At 39.5% G+C, this 20,702-nt stretch overlaps 1 protein-coding gene across 1 annotated transcript in view; it reads right to left on the reverse strand.

The window, feature by feature from the left end:
• Nucleotides 1-7,332: 7,332 nt before the first annotated feature.
• TTLL4 (tubulin tyrosine ligase like 4) overlaps nt 7,333-20,702 on the reverse strand; it is a 31,467-nt gene continuing 18,097 nt past the window's right edge. The window contains 12 exon segments of the mRNA XM_032217646.1: nt 7,333-7,761; nt 8,998-9,077; nt 9,336-9,406; nt 10,449-10,659; nt 11,779-11,881; nt 13,336-13,473; nt 13,907-14,041; nt 14,447-14,545; nt 14,795-14,917; nt 18,372-18,500; nt 19,524-19,562; nt 19,564-19,604. Coding sequence (XP_032073537.1) covers nt 7,614-7,761; nt 8,998-9,077; nt 9,336-9,406; nt 10,449-10,659; nt 11,779-11,881; nt 13,336-13,473; nt 13,907-14,041; nt 14,447-14,545; nt 14,795-14,917; nt 18,372-18,500; nt 19,524-19,562; nt 19,564-19,604 — 1,317 coding nt within the window. The 3' untranslated portion in view covers nt 7,333-7,613.

Genomic DNA, 20,702 nt, shown 5'->3' on the forward strand with positions numbered 1-20,702 from the left:
GCCTGCTTCTATTTTTGTTTTGCACTCATCAGTACGTATTGCATCATCCAATGATTTTGTCAAACATTTAGATAAGCTACTACTGCGGTTGAATATTTCCTATTCAATGCTATTAAGTTGCAGACACTTTGTGCATGCTATCATTGGCCACCCCTGTGCAAGAGAATGGGGAGGATTCTCTTAGAAAGGTCTAATTCTGATGAACTTGAACTCATTCAAAAATGTTTCTTTCTGAATAAACTTGGATTTCAAAGGCTTTACCCTCACAGTTTGAATACAAGTCATGGCGTGGCTGTCAAGTATTGTATATATATATATATGGAGCACATTGCATACTGTATGTCTGTGACTTCTGATAAGGCACCAAGATTTGTTTGTGTTAAGTAGATTTGCCCATTCTGTTCTGGCCCAGGACAAATTGGATACATGTGCTCTAATTGAAAAAAAATGTAACCTATCTTTATCTCCCATTTCAAACAAAACCTTTCCCCCTCCCCACCCCAAAAATGGAAAAATCCCATTGGGGGAAAAACCACTTAGGGTTAGCTCCCCTTAACTCGTACAGCAAAATGGACATCGCCAACAGATTTGGAGCGCATTGGTGTGCTTAGAAGGGCGCTGACTTTTGCTGCCTATCTTATCCACATTTCCTGGTAAAATACATGGGAAAATCCCATTGGGGGAAAAACCCACTTAGGGTTAGGGTTAGCTCCTCATGCACTCGCACAGCAAAATGGATATCGCCAACAAATGCGGGTCACGTCGGTATGCTTAGTAGGGCATTGACTTTTCCTGCCTGCCTTATCCACGATTCCTGGCAAAATACATGAGAAAACCCCATTGGGGGAAAAACCCACTTAGGGTTAGCTCCCCATGTACAGCAAAAGGGACATCATCAATAGATTTGGAGTGCATTGGTGTGCCTAGGAGGGCACTGACCTTTCCTGTCTACCTTATCCACATTTCCTGGTAAAATACATGGGAAAATCCCATTGGGGGAAAAAACCACTTAGGGTTAGCTCCCCCTGAACCCGTACAGCAAAATGGACATCGCCAACAAATTAGGGGTGCGTCGGTATGCTTAGAAGGGCATTCGCATTTCCTGCCTGCCTTATCCACATTTCCTGGTAAAATACAAGAGAAAATGCCATTGGGGGGGAAACCCACTTAAGTTTAGAGTTAGATCCCCATGAACTCGTACAGCAAAATGGACATTGCCAACAGATTTGGAGCAGGTTGGTGTGCTTAGAAGGGCGCTAACTTTTCCTGCCTGCCTTATCCACATTTCCTAGTAAAATACATGGGAAAATCCCATTGGGGGAAAAACCCACTTAGGGTTAGGGTTAGCTCCCCATGAACCTGTACGGCAAAAGGGACATCACCAATAGATTTGGAGCGCATTGGTGTGCTTAGGAGAGTGGTGACTTTTCCTGCCTACCTTATCCACATTTCTTGATAAAATACTTGGAAAAATCCCACAGAAGGGAAAACCCACTTAGGGATAGGGTTAGTTCCCCATGAACTCGTACAGCAAAATGGACATCACCAACAGATTTGGAGCAGGTTGGTATGCTTACGAGGGCATTGACTTTTCTGCCTACCTTATCCACATTTCCTGGTAATATACATGGAAAAATCCCACAGAAGGGAGAACCCACTTGGGGTTTGGGTTAGGTCCCCCTAAACTCAAAACAGCAAAATGGACATTGCCCACAGATTTGGAGTGTGTTCGTAAGCTGAGGAGGGCGGTGACTTTTGCTGCCTACCTTATCCACGTTTCCTGGTAAAGTACATGGGACAATCCCATTGGGGGGGAAAACCCACTTAGGGCTAGGGTTAGGTCACCATGAACTCGTACAGCTAAATGGACATTGCCAACATATTTGGAACACATTGGTATGCCAATGGTTTCAGAGCGCATCAGTATGCTTAGGAGGATGCTGACTTCTCCTGCCTGCTTTATCCACACTTCCTGGTAATATACATGGAAAATCCCATTGGGGGGAAAACCCACTTAGGGTTAGGGTTATCTTCCCATGAACTCATACAGCAAAATAGACATCTCTTTTCCATTGACTCTGCTCATTTTACTGAGCCTTGCAGGAACTGAAGTAAACATCCTACATGGCCTATGTTTCTCCTCAAGTCCCCCTTCCAAAAAAACCTGTCCTAAGGCCAAATTTAGTTTCTAGTGCGTCAGAAACTAAACCAGTACAGCCGAAAGGGACAATTCCTTACATATATGGGACAGGCTCAGGAGGAAGGCAAAATAAAATACAGGTAATTGCATTTTGAAAAGATTTTTCAGATAGTTGCATCAACCTATTTGTACAGTAGAAGATATAATATAGGGACTCTTGCTGGGCAAATAGAGAGTATCCATTTCATTTTGCCTTAATCCAAAATGCCTATTTATGCCATAAAATGATTGACTATTAGGACCAGGTACTTGCATTGTTTCTCACCATTTTCTTTCACAATGAATGTTCAACTTCAACAAAAGTTTTCTTTTACACTCTTGCATACGCTGTTTAAAAGAGCAAAACAAATGCTAGTTAACTGAATCGAAATATTTTCATTAGAACTAGCAATGCTAACCAAACTGAAATGCCAGCAATACAAGACTGCAAAATCTAGAATTTTAGTCTAGTTCACAATTGTCTTCTGAGATGTGCAATTTGTTTTTTCCTCATTTGTAATATACAGTAAATGGGAAAAGAATTGAAAAATGCATAACATTTTTTTGGAGTAGAGGGCAAATTTAAGAAACCAAATGGCCTTTTGTCTTGCAATATCAGATTTTTACATACTGACACCATCCCAGAAAAACAAAGCTAGTTATGGAGGTTTCTGTATGCTACAATAAACAATTCAGATTTTGGATGATGAAGAATATAACGCAATATAATATGGCCTTAAGAGTAAATCAGACCATTGAACCATTTACCCTACATTTTTTAACATATTATTTTTGCACCTATCATTATTCCCACGCATGATCAACAACTTTGCAATTCTGAGGACTCTACTCCCAACATATCTAAAGAACAAAAGCTGAGTAAGATAGAAAAGGGAAATCTCTGGACATTGCTGAATATTTCCAGTATCTTTCAACACTGACCATGACTTCCAGAGCTTCTAAAAACTGCAGTTGAACAATTATGTCCACTGTTGATTGGGAATTTCTCAAAATATTAGCACCCCAGACTTACTAGAACTTCAGCATTTAATTTGGGATGTTGGGGATGCAAACTATGTATTCTACTACTGGGCTAAAGGGATAAATTTATCCCAGATCTCATGTGTCCCTCTAATGTTAATGGAAAAAGCCATGTCAACTTATGTAAGAGTTGCAATAATTATTAATGCAAATAGCCCAAACTCTTATTTAGAGATGATAGCAATTGAGAATATTATCTGAGCTGTTAAAACCAAGCATAGCAATTGAGAATATTATCTGAGCTGTTAAAACCAAGCAATGAAATAGTTGTAGAGGCCAGACAGAATTGGGGATGAAGACTTGTTTCTTAGTAATTACTTATGGGGTAAATTACGAGGAAGGGTGGGTAGTAGTTGGAAGACCTTAAGATAGCTCAGAGAGCTGTCAATCTGGGGAACTCCTTAGGTCACCCAAAGAGGCTTCTCCCCTTTCACACTTCTACCACGTTAGCTCTTTTAGGTCATCTGATACAATCAAATAAGTCAGACTAGTTCACAAGTGATCATTGCTGTGGAATTTGAAAGAGTCACTTATATACCAACATCATATAGTTCCCGGGAAAGGAGACTTGATACCAACTTGTAGGGGAAGTGGGAGTGGGGGGGAACCCGTTGTAGGGCAATGACCCATTGGCTATTCCTAATAGAAAACTTTTTAGCCTTTCTTGTTCATGCACCTGGCAAAGAGGGATTTTAATTTTTAAAAAGCCAGCATATTTAGTCTTAGCAACTATCTAGATTGTTTTGATACATATTGAAGGGCAGTGTTAAACATCTTTCAGTCTCATTAGAGTTGTGACTTGGATTTTTGTGGAGTTGGTATAATCACCCTTATTTAAAAGCTCTGCAGAAAAGGATAGCAGCAACTAACAGATGAAATTAGTTACTTTGTGGAATACACCTTAAACACTCACATCTCCACTTCTGTCTCCAAGTTGATAAGACAGCAGAACAGAAGAGGGGAGAACCCTCACAGAGGACCTAAGAGGATTACCAGAGATGGAACTAAAGAATAAATTTTAATTCAAAGGGCTACACAATAAACTCCTGGTGCTGAAGTAATACCAATCATTCTGTAATAATGGGAAAAAAAAATTAAGGAATTTCAGGAACGGTGTAAGAGCATTACTTTAAAGACAGATTTGGTTAAAAAGAACTGTGAAACATATCTTTTCTCTAAATTCTCTATACTTGTCAAACCATTTAATTCAATGTGTATGATTACATTTCCTGCTTCTAAATGTTAGTGAGGTCACAAATGATTGTGTAGTAAGGATTAAAACCTGTGGATTCAATAATGTATGATTTGAAAACGTTACTATTAGCTGAGACTATCTCTTCCTGGAAGGGTGTAACAATATCTAGAGGATAATTCTAAAACAAAGCCATTTAAAGGAGAGTTAGTCAATCAACGGAATTAAAGCATGGCTAGTCATGGACCAGACAGAGTAATGTCTCAGGGATATTGACACAGGAATTGTTGTACATTTAAACATCTATTAGTGTGATTCATAATTACTGCCTCCACCAATGGAGAAACCAACAATCTGAAACCTACGACTGTAGGAAACAGTCATCCCTTTTTTGTCAATATTTTTAATAAGACATTCAGCATAAGGAAAAATATGGGATCGAGGATATTATTATTGCTACCTGGGAAAAATAATGGTGGAACTTGCTTCATTAAATATACTGCACACTAGTCAATTTTTTTTTAGCAAGGAAGAAGGTTGGGGGGGAAAAAGCTTCTCTGTTTTGATTAACAGAAGAATCTCTTGGCACCAAAGGTGCCAAATGCCACCCACAAGATTCAGATATGTCAAACAGAATCTAGCAACAACTTACAAACTCATGTTCTGGCACAAAGGAGAAATGCTAAGTGTCAGGGACTAGAGCTATAGATTTATACATTGATGTAGATCAATATTTAAATCTTTCATGCCCAAACATCAGGTCAGGAAAAAAGGTCTTATAAACTGAAAAGTGCAAATTTCAAGATATTCCAGGCACCAGAAAATCAATGCATTCCCAGGCCTATGTATGCATCATGAAAATGTACAAAAACACTACTGTCCAATATTAGATTTAAAGTGGCAGCAAAGAAAGTACAGCTTGTGATCAGAATTAAAGATTTCTCCAGCAGTAAAAGAAAAAAAGGGAAACGTTGCTATTGATTGGAAACAGTAGTGATTTGAAAATGTAGAATCTTATGTAAAAAAAAACCTGGAGTGTGTTGTGTATGTTATGTTATGGAATTAACCAAAAAGGAAGAGAAGAGGATTTTCATGCTGTTTTCCAGTCCTAAGTTCAAACTAGACTTCAAAGATCCTGTTATTGAAGAATCCATAAGCATGATGCAGGCAAAAACACAAAGTGAATGAAGCTGAGTGGTTCGTTTTTTTGTTTTTGTTTTGTGGAAGGAGGGGGACAGCATTTGAATGTGTTGTGTGTTTAAATTAAACTAGCCGAAGATTTGCTATTCTGCAAATTAAGAAAAATGTGAACATTACTTTCAGACACCAAATCCCATTACTGTATCAAAATATTAAGAAGTTTGAACACATTAAGAAAAAAAGATAAAAGGCAAGTTTCCCCCAGTCGTGTCCAACTCTAGGAGGTAGTGCTCATTTCCAATTCACAGCCAAAGAGCCAGCACTGTCTGAAGACACTTTTGTGATCACGTGGCCAGCGTCAATGTTCCCTCTAAGCTGTGCGGCCGCGCACGTAACAAGAAAACGCCGCGCAGCAGTTTCCAACTGCCGTGCAGTGTTTTTTAATGTCTTAAAATATGACTTAAAATATTCCCCCTCCCTCCCTCCTCTCTCTGCACAGAACTCTCTCCTCCAGCGACTGAAGTCAAGGAAGACTCTGCCCAGTGACCGAGGATGCTGCAGAAGGGAGAATTCCTCTGGGGCTTCGTCAATTCCTGGGAAAATGTGATTTGCTGGTTGTAGCCTGCATTTCTCTGCACATGCGTTTCTCAAGCATTGCGTCGCCTGAAGGCCCGTTCTGGGCTCAGCAGTCTTTCTGCGATCCCTTCGTTTTGCGGAGAGAGGGAAGGAGCGTGGAGTTGGACTGCCTGAGCCAAAGAGGTCCACGGGATCTTGAGACTTGATTTTTCAGCAGTACCATCCATTCCAATCTTTCCTTTAGCTTTCTGTCCTTCTTCTATCTTCCTTACCCTTTCCTTTTTTCTTTCCTTTCTCTTTTCCTTTTCTTTCCCTATTACGTTTCCCTTCTTTTTTTCTTTTCCCTTCTCTTCCCTTTCCCTCCCTTCATCATCATTTCCTTTTCTTCTTTCCCATTTCCTTTCCTTTCCCTCCCCCTCCCTTCCTTCCTGGGGGTCTGAGGGAGAGAGAAAGGACCCTTTTCCTTCTTGCCCCCCTCCCCAACATCTGCTCTGATGGCAATTATGGCTAAAAAAAATTCAGGTGCTCAGGCATGAAAATGTGCCACTCAAACACTATATTTTTCCACACACAATGAAAAAAAAATAGAGGGAACATTGGCCAGCATGACTATACACCGAAGGCACAAAAACCGCTGTTTCCTTTCCATCGAAATGTACCTATTTGTCTACTTGCATTTGCATGTTTCAAACTGCTCAGTGGGCAGGAGTTGGGACAATGAATGGAAGCTCACTCTGTCACGTAGTACTTAGGTCTCGAACTGCCAACCTTCTGAGATCTAAGTACAATGTGACAGAGTGAGCTTCTTAACCCGAGCCCAGCATCTTAACTGCTTGGCTAATGCGCCCATTGTGAATATATACTGAAATACAAAGATCATCAAGTTAAAGAGATCTCACATCCAACTCTAGATTTTGTACCAAGGAGTCTATCATTTGTCTGCATTACTAGTGTTCCAGAAGACATGTTGAAGATGGTTTTCTGCAGTGTCTGACTAACCAGGAATTTGCTTTAATCTTAATTGCAGGGGGCTAGAGACTCCTTACATGCATGCCAACCCTTGCCCCACAGTAGCAAGGCATTGGATATGTTGAAACAAAGGCAAGTGGTATCCAGTCTAAACTGACATGGTAACATTTAACAGTGAGAGGCACTTGTGGCTCAAGTAATAAGGAACATGCCAACGACAAGAAAATACAAGAAATTAAATAGTTTTTTCAAGCTTCTATGTTTAGAAACTTACTTTGTCATAAAAAACTATAAACAGAATATTTTGTCCCTTTTGATCAAGTAAAGTGTTTCCTCTTCGTCCCAATTTCATTTCCAAAAAAAAAAATATATATATTTCTGCAGGTGCACCCTTAGGTGAGGTCCTCTCCATGTTTCCAATACTGGCTCTCCTAGCTTCTGCTGAGGTAGGTCACATGCACCCCACCCTCCTGACACTGTAAAGGAGGGGAGGTTGGCCTGTTGCTCAGTCCCACCTCACTTTATCCCGTTTGAGTTGCCCAGGGCATTAGATATGGTAGACTTCTTGAGAGTTGCAACTGTGTACTTAATCTGAGGTAAGCTTTGAGTGCAAGAACTCGGCTCAGGGTTTCGGACTGGCTCCTCTCCATCTCGTGGGCCTTTGCTGTGGAAAAGAAAACATGCCCTGAGAAAAAACTCATTCCTCTTCAACAAAATAAACTGTGCAAATAGTTTCCAAAGCATGCTACTCTGTCAAAATGATGGACTCGCCCTCTTTCTCTTTACTTTGTGCTATCCTTGAATTTGAAGGGAATGAAGTATTTGGGATGGATTAGTTCATTACTGTGCCCCCCCCTCCCCATTCCATTACTTCAAATACATTCAAGTAACAGCAACAAAAATGGAGAAAATGGCTTCATGAAAAATGAATGCTAAAATGCAATTCTACATCATCACATAAAGAATTATCCTCCCTTCCCCTCCTCCTCGGGCATCTCTCCAGAAAAAATTGGAAGCTTAACTTTATCCGTTGGTAATTATAGTTATCTTAAGTTGTCCTTTAGTAGAAACTATGTTAGCTTTAAATAGATACTTCATCTCTCTACGTTTAGCAGGCCCTGATGGGGAAGAGAGGGGAACAGTACTACAAGCCCAAGGCTAAATAATGATCGTTCATGTAGCATTAAAATCTGATTTAGCATTACACCTCATCTGGGCTAGTAAGATCTAAACGGTCAAGATGAGCATTATATTAAGTATCATTCTGCTCTTGAATATATTTTTTCAAGGGGTTTATACATAATATATTAAATAAAGTAAAATGTGTGCATGTGTGAGATCATTCTAACAGCCCCTCCACCCCCCAAATTAAAAATCAATTAAAAGAAGCAGTCCTCCCTACATCACATGCAGCTAAGCCAAATTCAAGTTTTGGTGCTCATTTCAGTCAGGTAGTCCTCAACTTACAACAGTTCATTTAATGACCATTTAAAGTTACAATGGCACTGGAAAACATTGGCCATTTTTCACCCTTATGATCGTTGCAGCATCCCCATGGTCATGTGATCAACATTTGATTGCTTGGCAACTGACTCATATTTATGATGATTGCAGTGTCCCAGGGTTATGTGATCACCTTTTATGATCTGACAAGCAAAATCAATGGGGAAGCTGGATTAACTTAACAAGAGTGTTACTACCTTAACAATTGCAGTGATACACTTAACAACTGTGGTAAGAAAGGTTGTAAAATGGGGCAAAACTCCCTTAACAACTCCCTTGCTCAGCAGCAGGCATTTTAGGCTCTATTGTGGTTGTAAGTCAAAGAGTACCTGTAGACAAACACAGCCTAACCCACCAACACGAAACAGATTCAAAATACAGTATGTGAATATTTCACCTGTTTCTGCCTGGGTCCACTTTGCTCAAGGCATTTATAAGTTCATTCTTCAAATACAGGTGAGGTCTTGGCAGTGTCCACTGTAGTTAAGAGAAACAGCACAGGAAAGGGAATCTAGTCAGATGACAAGTCTGCTGAGATAAGGTTTTTCTTTCCCTCTCCCAGAAAGGTAAGGAACCTCCAAAAATTACTGGATCAAAGAAAATAGTTGGGGGCTAGTATTTTAATTAAGCAAAGGCATCACAAATAGATTCCGTAAGTACAAGCAAAAAAAACAGCAGTATTTTCTCATGAAAAAGTAAAATATAGTGTACAGGGAAGGAGAGACGCATTCTTACCAACACTGTAGAATCTGTTACTGTTCCATTGTGAAAACCTTTGTGACACCAATTTCTGAGCAGATCCAGTCCTGCAAAAAGAAGAGCCAAAAAGAAATGAATGCAAGCTCCTGAGGAAGAGTAAGTGCAAGCAGTTTTATTGATCACATTCTGTTCATACTGAAGAAAAGTGTGTAGAGGTGGCAGACCTTTCTATTTAGAGCAAAAAATTAAAATTAAGCTACAAGTATATGCTTTTCCTTTGATAATGGAATTGTGCTGTACAGCACCCCAAATCATTTTCATTTGAGATAGGCAGAAGAGAGAGAGGGAGGGAGGGAGGGAGGGAGGGAGAGGGAGAGAGAGAAAGCAAGCCTTTTAGTCTGTATTGTAAACTAGCCATACCCAAGGGAAATGATTCAAAGGGAAAAAGTTTTAGAGAACAGACTTGAAGGTTGCCCATGAAAGTGGGGCAGAGACTTAAAAAACTTGGTGATGGGGTAGACAAATCCTAGCTGAAAAGGTTTATGGCTGGCTAGATGCAAGAGGACAACATTAACACAGCCAGCAACGCCTGTAACCTTTGCTGGCAGTCCATAATGGCGATAATTGCAATGGTTTCAGGAATGTCCCAAAGCTCCGGGTTATACAACTACACATCTATCCCATCTAAAGAAAGGAAGTCTGTGATGGCGAACCTATGACACACGTGCCAGAAGCCAGGTTGGCTGGCACGCACGGCATCCCCTGTTCCTCTTCTGGGTTTCTGCAGTGCATGCATGCATGATGAACAGCTGACCTTCGTGCATGCAGCAGTGCTGGAAACAGGAAGAGCAGGTCTTCCATTTTCCGGTGTGCGTAAGCATGCCGGCCAGCTATCATGCATGTGTGCCTATAACGGGAAGAATAGCTGGACGGCATGCATGCATGCGCCAGAAACCAGAAATTCATTTTCCAGCGCACATATGACCCCTCGGCAGCTCATCTTCCAGGTTGCATCCCAGATGAGTGTGCATGCACATGTGTTCCCTTTTCGGCATTTGGTGCCAAAAAGATTTGCCATCACTGGTCTATGTTACTGACTAGCAGCTCCTGTCCTAGAAAAGAAAAGAAAACTGTGGGATTTGTTTTTACCTTTGGATTTGTTCAAGAAATATTTCAGTTCCCACTGTGTAGTAAGGATGTTGTAGTATCGCGGCTGCTCAAAGAACCGTAGATAGTGCATGGAGAACCGTGAGGGGAAGACTCGCTCAAATTGCCCACGTCGAGTGTACTCATCCTCTGTCTCTATCAGGACACGGACATCATCTGGAGTCAGGACCTCCAGGATTGTGGAGCAGAATTCCTGGGGCCAAGAATCAAAAGGCATTACATCAACTTTTCTGCATTACCTATTCACTTTTGCATGCTTTTGAAATACTAGGTGGGCAGGAGTTGGAGCAAGTAACAAGAGCTCACCCGTCGCATGGCACTTGGCTCTCAAACCCTGGCTGCCAGCTCACCAGCTGACAAGCTCAGCGTCTTTAACCATTGAGCCACCCCTCCCAACATTAATATTACAGCAAACAAAACTCATGCTCCAAGAGTACATATAGCAAAGCTCAGCAAATCAGCTTAAATTCTACAGTAGATTTTTAAACAATACCTGAAGTAGAACATTATTAGGACACAAGAGTATGCAAAAGGATATGTACCAAGTATTCAAACCAAGCAAATTAACATCGTACTAGGAATCTTTGCATTTATACAATCATAACAGAATTATCCATAACATTTGTCTATGAACCATAGGAGTAGTGTAAGCAAGTACGCTCTTGTACCTCTGCTTTCAAAATTAAGTACCACACACAACCAATCCACATAGATTCTAACTGCATCCCATTCACTCATATGAACTTTTAACTTCCTCATTGCTAACCATTTTCTTTTTAAACCAAAGAAATTTGCCAGTCAGGATGGCAGACGCAAGCAGTTTTAATCTGTCTGTGTGTATCACTGACAGTTTCCTCTCAAAATCTCTCCATGCAATCTGAACTCTCACATCATTCTATGCAATCTGAACCAACAGTAGCAGGGACACGACTGATCCCTGCCTCTGTACTGATTGGACTAGAGAAAGTTTGGGGGAAAAAAATAACAACCCCAAAACAGCCCATCAACAATCCAAAGACATCGCTTGGAACAGGTAAAACGCTTGAAACAATACCATTCACACCAGTCACATTTTGTACTAAGACTGAAGCAAAATTCTAGAAGCATGGCTTATACTGCATTTCAAAAGCAGCCAGTCTGAGGTGGAAAAATTGCACATTTCTGGTTTTCCAAGTGGAAAATGCTAGTGGCCCAAACAGCTGGTTGAATTTCAAACAATCCCCAAACCAAAGAAAAACAGTATTGCAAGCCTTCTGAAGACCTTGCCACAAGGACTGAAGTCAGGAAATACGGTGCCACCACATGCACCTACCTGCTCTGGTAGTTTCTGGGTCAGGTAATAGGCTTTTTTTGCTTTCTCAGCAGTCAGCAACTCCACAGGTGGCTTGCTTTTTTCCTTCATTACAGTGTTCAAGCTAGACAACCCAAGAGTTAAAATTATTAATCAAGGGAACTAACCAATCAGGCCAGAAATTGGTTAATACCCTTCAGTTACCTAGAGCAAAAATTGTTTATTTCAATGATAGCCCAAAAAAAAGCCTTACAGATAAAACATGAATGAAAATCAGGCAAAGCTTCCAAAGAATGCTTAACATTACAGTGTTGAAACAAAATGCCCCAAGTTGGGGTGGGCAAATCTTTTGGCTTAAGAGATTGAACCAGAAATATATAAATACTTCCATAATTCATAATCAAATATGGATAATACAACTTTGCTTGAAATCCAATCTGTTTTTAAAAACACTTGATCAGTCCATTCTCTGGAGAATTCAATCACTGTATTATTTTTACCCAAACACAAAATTTATTAAACTTAATACTTTTTAATGTACCACAGGAACATACAATTCTCCTGATTCTTTTTATCTTTAACCCTGTAAATTATTAACTAAATTAGCTCATAAGAGCTCCATAATAAAGATATGGTATTTCTTTTGTGCTATCACAAAATGGAATTTGAAAAATTGTTATGCGCATCACAAGTAGTGCTAGTTAAAATGGGGTGGATATTTTTTAATGAAATGTTGCATCACCCCTATTTCTGCTGTCAGTGAATGACACATAGGTTTAGAGGATTCATCCAGGAAAAACTGTTTACTTTTTATCAGTTATAAAATTGGTATTTGGTTAATAATTCTTTTGCTAAAATTAGGTCTATAGACAACCACACTGAAGGCTCACCATCCTAGGAATTTGGTAAAAGTGATCATTCTTACCCAGCATCCAACTCATACACTATCTTAAAGAGTGGCAAACCTATTATTGCTTAAATGTTTACAGATCACAGGCCATTTAATCAGATACATGAAATATTGTCTTAAAAAAGCTATTTACATATATTTATTATTGGTTGGATTTATATCCTTCCTTTCCTTCAGAAGCAAAATACAGCATACTCAATGGTTCCTCCTTCAATTTTTCCCTATAACAACTATTATGTGGGGTTAAATTTTCTCCTTAACTGCAATTTCAGAAAGATAACTGTAAGAAAAACCAATTGGTCCCAAATCAACAATTAAGCTTCCATGGGTAAAAACAGACTTCATCCAGGGTCTCTTCTTCCTACTTCAGTACTTGAGCCTTAAAGGTAAGAAGGAGTAAAGGCAAAAGAAGCCTAAAACAACAATGATTGCCTACAGATAGTACCCCTTACTTATAGCTTTCAGAAGACTTCAGAAATATCTGATGTTTTCAAATCCTTCCTAGAAATGTTTTTCTAAGGCTCTAAGTATATTGAAGTACACATGACTAATATGACAGCAAAATATACATAGCTAGATTAGCAGTGCCGGGCTGAATCAAACATCCCACTCTGAAAGAAGTGCTTTATTTCCATCTCTGCTTTTTCTTTCTGAACTTTCAATCTGACCTGGTTGTGGAGCTGCTGGCACTTCCGGTAGGTGAAGCCACATCTTCTGCATTAGGCAACTGAAAGCCAGCCAAGTTAAGGGCATCCCGGACCATTTGACCTTTGATGCTCACATCAAGAGGAGAATTTGAATGAAGGCTGCCAGAAAAATATAGGTATGTTTTTGGAAATTTGTTTAATAGGCTCATCTTCTTTCTTTTGACTTTCACATTCAGGATAGCTGTCCATGCAAATTACAAGCTCAAATCAAAGTGAGGGAAAAATGGCAAAGGGATAATCAATTCAAAATTGCACAGTAATATTGTTTCAGAAAAGTTACACCATAACCAGTCACTATCTTACTCTCCCCTACAGTGCTCCTTAATCTCTCCTTTCACTTAATTCCCTCTCATTAAAAAGTTGGAGCAATAAACAATCTCTTAACACTACAAAGACTTCACAATGAAAATAAATCAGCAAACATTTAGGGAACAGACTGGAGACTATGGATAGAATCCACATTGCAATTGAAATTGAATTTAAATACGTCCCAAAATAACCTGTACTGAATAGTGCATGAAGCACAGTTTACCTAGGGGAAATGTTGACTTCCAGGATCCATGGCTTAAGGTTCTCATCCAGCATAACATCAAACCCAAACAGCTCATGGCAGCAATAAGGACGCCGCACATACATCTTCACAAGGTTGATTATGTAGGGCTCTGACCTGAAATGTAAAATAGATGCTCTGTTAATCAAGGAAGAAAAATCAGCCTGCAGGGAGGCCATTTTTCAAAACTTGTTTTATTATGAATCACTTATCCATGTATATTGAACAAGTGACTCCTAAAACCAAAGTGTCTTTTTCTTATGGGTAACATGATGATCTCATTGAAGGGATTTTCATGGATCTCCTCTTAATTCGCACTACTAAGATTCTGATGAGACAATATCAGTTAACTTCAATAAAGTAAAAGTACAGTGTGATCGTTTGAGTCCTGAAGATAAGATGAATTATGTCAACAGATTCATGGGCTCATAAGCCAGCCTCAACAGACAACTATTTAACTGAAAGGCTGGGGGGTGGGGGGGAAGAGACACAAAGGAGGGAGAAGAACATCTCATGACTTACGCGATGATGGTTTTGACAACAATATCTTTTATCTTCTCCCAAATAGCTTCACTATCAACTCCTTTCTGGGTCAAATAGTTCCAAAGTGCCTTCAGTGCCCTGTATAGATAGAGCACAGCATGTAAACAAATAAACATTACACCCAATGAAATCATTACCTTAGATTTCCCTTGTTAATGGGGAAAAAAGGCAATAGCCACACTCTACTGAAATGAAAGAGTTTACCTCTTGCCTATCAACAAAAAGATCACTCAATATTATTGAGATGAAGCAGCAGCTGGTGCTCAGAGGCCTCAAACAACAGAATGCCCCGTACCATACTTCTCCTTCGTGTCTCCTGACACTCACCACTTATGGCCCTGGCATGCAGTTTCATCTGCATTAGACTTGTATTCTATGTTTTTCTTGTTGATGCTATAATTCGTTAAGTGCATGTACTTGTTGTTGAGACTTTTCATGGAAGAAGAGTACCTGCAGTGAGCAAAATAAAAGGTAAAGGAACTGGTTTAAAATACTGATTTAGTGTCAGGACTGACTACTAAGAAAAAGATTGCCTACAGCCATAGCGACGCAGTAGAACAAGTTACATGGAGACTTCAACTTACAAGCAATGACTTAGCAACACCCACTTTACAATGAACCTCCCGAAATCTTCACATGACTCAGTTTTGAAGTTACAACTGCTGCAATGCCCCTAGGGTCATGTAAACAAAACTGGGTGTTTTGGCAAGCCACTCTTTCTTACAACCGACCACAGGGATACTGCAGGACTCCCCCACCTTTCTCTCCCCACAGGCCTGCTTCCCACCCCACTGGATCATACCTCCATCATGCCACCAACCCTTGTCACTGATCATTCATTTACTGTTTATTGTTGATTTCCTTCTGGAAGCAGCTGCTGGATTGTGCAGCTTTCCTACACAGTGGAGGCTGAGTGGCTTTCCCCCTGAAATTGACTGCAGTTGCTCTGAAATGGCACCTGCTTCTAGAATTGAGCCATAAAGCCTGCAGGGCTGCCAAGGGGCAGGAGGCCTGCTTTCCTTCCTACCATGATCTCATTGCAGCTACTTCCTTGCTGTGGGATATTGGGGGGCGGGGGGTTGAGAAGTAGGCCTAAGGCCTTAGGGATGCCTGAGGGACAGGCAGAGGAGCACAGTGTGCCTCAAGGAGTGGGGAAGACATTGGAAAATACAAGGAAGGCCTGAGCCTGAACTAGGCCTCCTAGGGCCTCTGCCACCTCTGAGGGACCCCATGCTCCACTTAACCACATCAAGAAGAGCAGGGATAGGGGAGGAGGATCCAAAGTCACGACGATACGGACATGTGGTCTCGATGCTCCGAGACTGCAGCCGATACTTTTGCTGCTGGGTGGTCCTATCGGACCCTAAACCGTCCCGCAGAGACAGTGAACAGGAAGAATATGTCTTGCTGATCTCAGGGACATCGCAAAGTCCCTGATCTATGCAAGAGAAGTTCTTCAAGCCGACGACAAAAAATCCAGCCAAGGCTGATTAAGTCGGGGCGGCTCCAAAACGGAGGATACGGAAAGAGAAAGTGTTTCCAGCTGGTGAGGAATTTTTACCGTTTTAAAAAGAGACTGCCTATAAAAAACTTAAATTAATTTAAATTGGGGAACAGAAGAAAATAAGCGACGGAATTAAATTTGGAATGGTTTTGGACAGTGGGTTATCTTATTTTTTAATGCTATCTTCATGGATGGAATTTATGCAAGCCTTTTTAAACGAATGGATTAAGTTTTCTTCTTTTATTTTTTTCCTTTATTATTCTTTGTAACCTATGGACTAAAATTCTCCTCTTTCATTACTGTGGGTGTTCTTCTAACATTCAAGAATCGAACTTTTTTAAACTTAAAATACAAAAAAGATACAAAAAGAAACAAAGAAAATTGCAACAAAATCACTGCTACTTGGAGGCTGGAAGGTTTATGTATTGGAAATGAAACACTCTTGTTTTTCTCACTGATTATCCTGGCTTGGCAGTCCAGATCTTGCTCTTGTTTATAGAGAGTGATAAGAAGAAAAAGCATACAGATGTCTCTTTGAAGTATATCTTTACCCAGAGAAAGTGAAAATAAAAGTTATTGTGAATCTGTGCTTAATTTTATTAACCTTCCAAGCTAGAGCAGCAGTGTTTGTTACCTGGAGATAATGGCACAATTTCAACAACAGAAATAAACTTTAAGTCTGCAAAAGATATTCTCAGAAATACAGAAATTATCAATTACATATGAGGATAGAGAAGAAGCTGGAAGACTTAGAGCATCTAACAGCAAAATATGATGAAGAAGTTGAGGAGGTTTATCAAGTGCAAAAAGTGGTGGTTAAAACCATAAACATTGAAGAGGAAAATGAATATAAAGAAATTAAATTTGCTGATATTTATGGTGATTGTTTGTTTCTGAAAATGGAAGAGTGGAATACTGAAAGAGGAACTACAATGGAGGGGAAATCTATCCCAGATGGCAAGATATAGAAGAAGAAAAAAAATAAAAGAATTTATAGATTTAAAGAGAGAATTTTATTAGCAATATCATTGATACACTACTGACAATCAAGATAAGCTGATTAAGGACACAGAAGAAGGGCATCGAAAATTACATGAGAGATTTTATAAGACAGGAGTTGCTAAGAGGAGTCCATACAAGTTGATTAAGGAGATGATAGAGGACTGACACCACAAATGGCAGAAGATATGAAATTGTTTTGCTACTGGAAAGATACAGGTTGATAGATGGAAGAGCACAATTTAAAACTAATTAAACTTAGTGAACTTAGTGACAATAGATATAGTTAAATAAATAATTGATAATGTTTACTAATGTATACAATGTGTAGTGTTATGATAAGTAATAATTGGATATGAATATTGAATGGTACCCATGAAAGGAAGATTAGAAATCCTTTTGGATTACATATAAAGGTTAATTAAAAAAAACCCTAAGATACAGTTAAAGTCTTGATTATTAGGGGAAATGTTATGATATAGGATATAGTTAAATAAAGGAGGTATGGGTGCAACATAAGGAAACTGTATGTAAATTGTAAACAGTGATTTGGAAAGGAGGATTAGAACATTTTGTTATTAAATATTATGGATGTTTAGCTAGAATAGGACATAAGGATTCAGTATTAATGGAGGATTTTAGAAATAGTAAATGAAATGCCACTATGTGGTTATGTATTAAATCTTGGTATATTTTATGATGAAGGACATTTAAACAATTATAGTCAAATGAAAATGGAGGGATGATGATGGTAATATGTTTAAATATCTGAGTTAAAATACTTGAGTTAATATGAATTATGTTTGTTGACTGTGGAAAGAGATGCACAAAAGTCTTTTTGTAACTAACTGATACACTTTCTACAGTATGTAAAGAAGATGTGTTGTGTTTGTTTTAAAAATTAAAAATAAAAAAAGTTTTATTTAAAAAAGAAGAAGAGAAGGGATGGAGGTATTAAGCAAGGTGATCAATGGGCTCCTTGCTTAACGGTCACAACTCATGACCATAAAGGGTGGGCTCCATTATCGCCTTAAGTCAAGGACTATCTGTAATGGGTATTTAATGCTCATTGTTTATATGAAGAACTGTGGGAAATGGTGGTCATCCTGAACTAGAACTATCAGCATCCTTACCATTGCTCATGCTAACTGGCTTTATTAGTAGTTAAGCAATATATAGAGAACCACAAACTTCCCATATTTGGCTTAAATCAAGATATGGCTACAGAATGCCACATGCTCGGAATAACAGGTGGCTATTTTAATTAAGAATATATGTTAATCTGCAATTAATGAACTGAGAAATGTAATTTCAGATCATGTTCCAGCATATTGCAATCCTGGCCATCTTACTTATGTTTTTTGCAATCCTTTCACAAGCAATCCTTTTACAAGAACTTACTTGCAGCTGGCAAAACGAACAAGTCCATCTTTGAACAAGTAAACACGTAGGGGATCATAGGAGGTCACGTAAACATAAATCCTTAGGTCAAACTTACTTCCACCAATGAGGTAAGGCTTATGTATGTATCTAGAAAAGAGGAAGAGACAGTGAGCTACAAGGAAGCTCAATTCCAGAAGAACAAGCCTTAGAACTGTCACTATACTTCATTCTTTACCCATCACTGACAGAACTGAAAGTTGGCTTCTCTCCTGAGACAGCCCTCGTTAAATTTTCAGAAAATACCATTCCACATCACAGAAAACATAATCTCCAAGCTAATTTCAGACAACACTTTAATGCACTAACAATAGCCATTCCATCAGTGCTTTGCTTTTTCATTGAAGGCAAAACAAACCATCTTCACAGAACAATATGGTTTTCACAGTTGCAGGAAACATGTTTACATATAGTACCATATTTTCGTAGTATAAAACGTTCCGGAGTATAAGACACACCTTGGTTTTGGGGGAGGAAAATAAGAAGAAAGATTCTGCCTCTGCCCACCAGCATCCATGGTATTCAGCTGACACATGGTAACAAGGTCAGCCAATGAATAAGCATAGCAACTAAGTCAGCCAATGAGGGCTATTTGCACTCTGAAATTTGCTGTGTAAGCAACAAGGAGACAGAAAGGAGCCTGGCTTAGCAGAGAACTGAAAGTGAAACTGCTTGTTTTTTGCTTGCATTTACTGCTACCTTGGAAAACTGCTTTTGGTAATGTATTGTATATTATTATTATTATGTTGAATCCTGCTGAATCAGTTACTTGTGTATGCTTTCTGAATGTGATTGCTGCTGCAAACTCTGACCAGCCAGATCAGTTTCAGCACTTATTGCAACCTGATTCAGCACAATTGATTGGCAAGTGGATCAGACTGCCGGAATACCCCCAATCAGCTGTTCCAGGCTGCAGGGATTGCCACAAACCATCGCTGCCTCCATGCCTCGCGTTTTTGGCCTCTGGTGGGGGTGGAGCTACATTCAGTGTATAAGATGCACCCAAATTTTCACCCTCTTTTTGGGGGAGGAAAGGTGCGTCTTATATTATGCATCTCCTTGATGTAGCCTATTACCTCATTCACCAGAGGTTGTAAGGAAAATTTGGCTTACCTTTGCACTAGCAATGGTCTACGCTTGGGCAATGGCTCCATTATGGATGACCTGTATTCCAATGCCTCTAGCAGAAGCTGGCTAAGAGACAGAGAGAGAGAAGTACATAACCATGCACTGTTATGCTGCAGTTCAAAACTGAAACATCAGGGAAAAAATCTGGAAATCTAATGATAGTATCACAAAATAAAAGTCACGTCTCCCTCAAATTAGACCTAACTCTTACTGACTACCCAGACATGTTCATGATTTTTAGCAACAACGTAGAAATGGCTGCTACTTACTTCCAGAAAGTTTTTTTCAACTTCTCAGTGTAGTCTACTGCTTTGGGATTTCCTGGTGGTTTTCTATCTATGGACTAATTAAACTTAAACTTGCTTAGGGTGTCTGAGACCAGCCAAGGTCCGTTACATGCTGCCACATGCAAGTACCCTTATGTTTATACTGCTGGTCCTAAATAAATTCCTAGTACAGTCTTCAAATAACTTAACAGTATTTTTTGAAATGGTTTGGTTTGTTTCAGTGATGAAAGCAGATGCAATAGAAAAACAATGTAAATGGCTGCAGGAATAGATGTTACATTGTCCCATAATGCAGTACAACAGCTTTGGGAAACTTTTGGGGATCAATGGATAATTAGCTAGGTAGCCTGTATAATTTAAAACCCTATGTGGCTGCAGTTAAAGTACACTATCTAACCTATTTAGTGCAAATGCATAACTTTGAGAATATCAAATGTTTAGAAAACGGAGAACAAGGGATCAACTAAAAACTAAAGAACTTGACTTCAGGAGGAAGAGAGATGTACATTTACCATTGTACATAAATGGCGAGGAGGGTGAGAGGGTTGGTATTTTTAAATTTCTGGGCAGTTATATCTCGGAGGATCTCTCATAGACCATGAATGCCTATAACATGCTTGTGAAGAAGGCACAGAAGAGGCTGTACTTCCTGAGAATGCGAAGGAAAATAAATGTATCTCAGCATCTACTTCTGTCCTATTATGAGTGTGTCCTGACATAAGGCATTCTTGCATGGCATGGGAGCAGCTCTGCAGTGGACAAAAAAGTTCTGCAGAGAATCATTATCACCGGCTCCAGCTACCAGCCCTGGATGACATCTTCGCATCTCACTGTTTGAGGAAGTTTGCATAACATTCTCAGAGACTCTTCCCATCCT

The sequence above is a fragment of the Thamnophis elegans genome, chromosome 1, assembly GCF_009769535.1.
Source record: "Thamnophis elegans isolate rThaEle1 chromosome 1, rThaEle1.pri, whole genome shotgun sequence".
In the NCBI taxonomy this organism is placed as follows: Eukaryota; Metazoa; Chordata; class Lepidosauria; order Squamata; family Colubridae; genus Thamnophis; species Thamnophis elegans.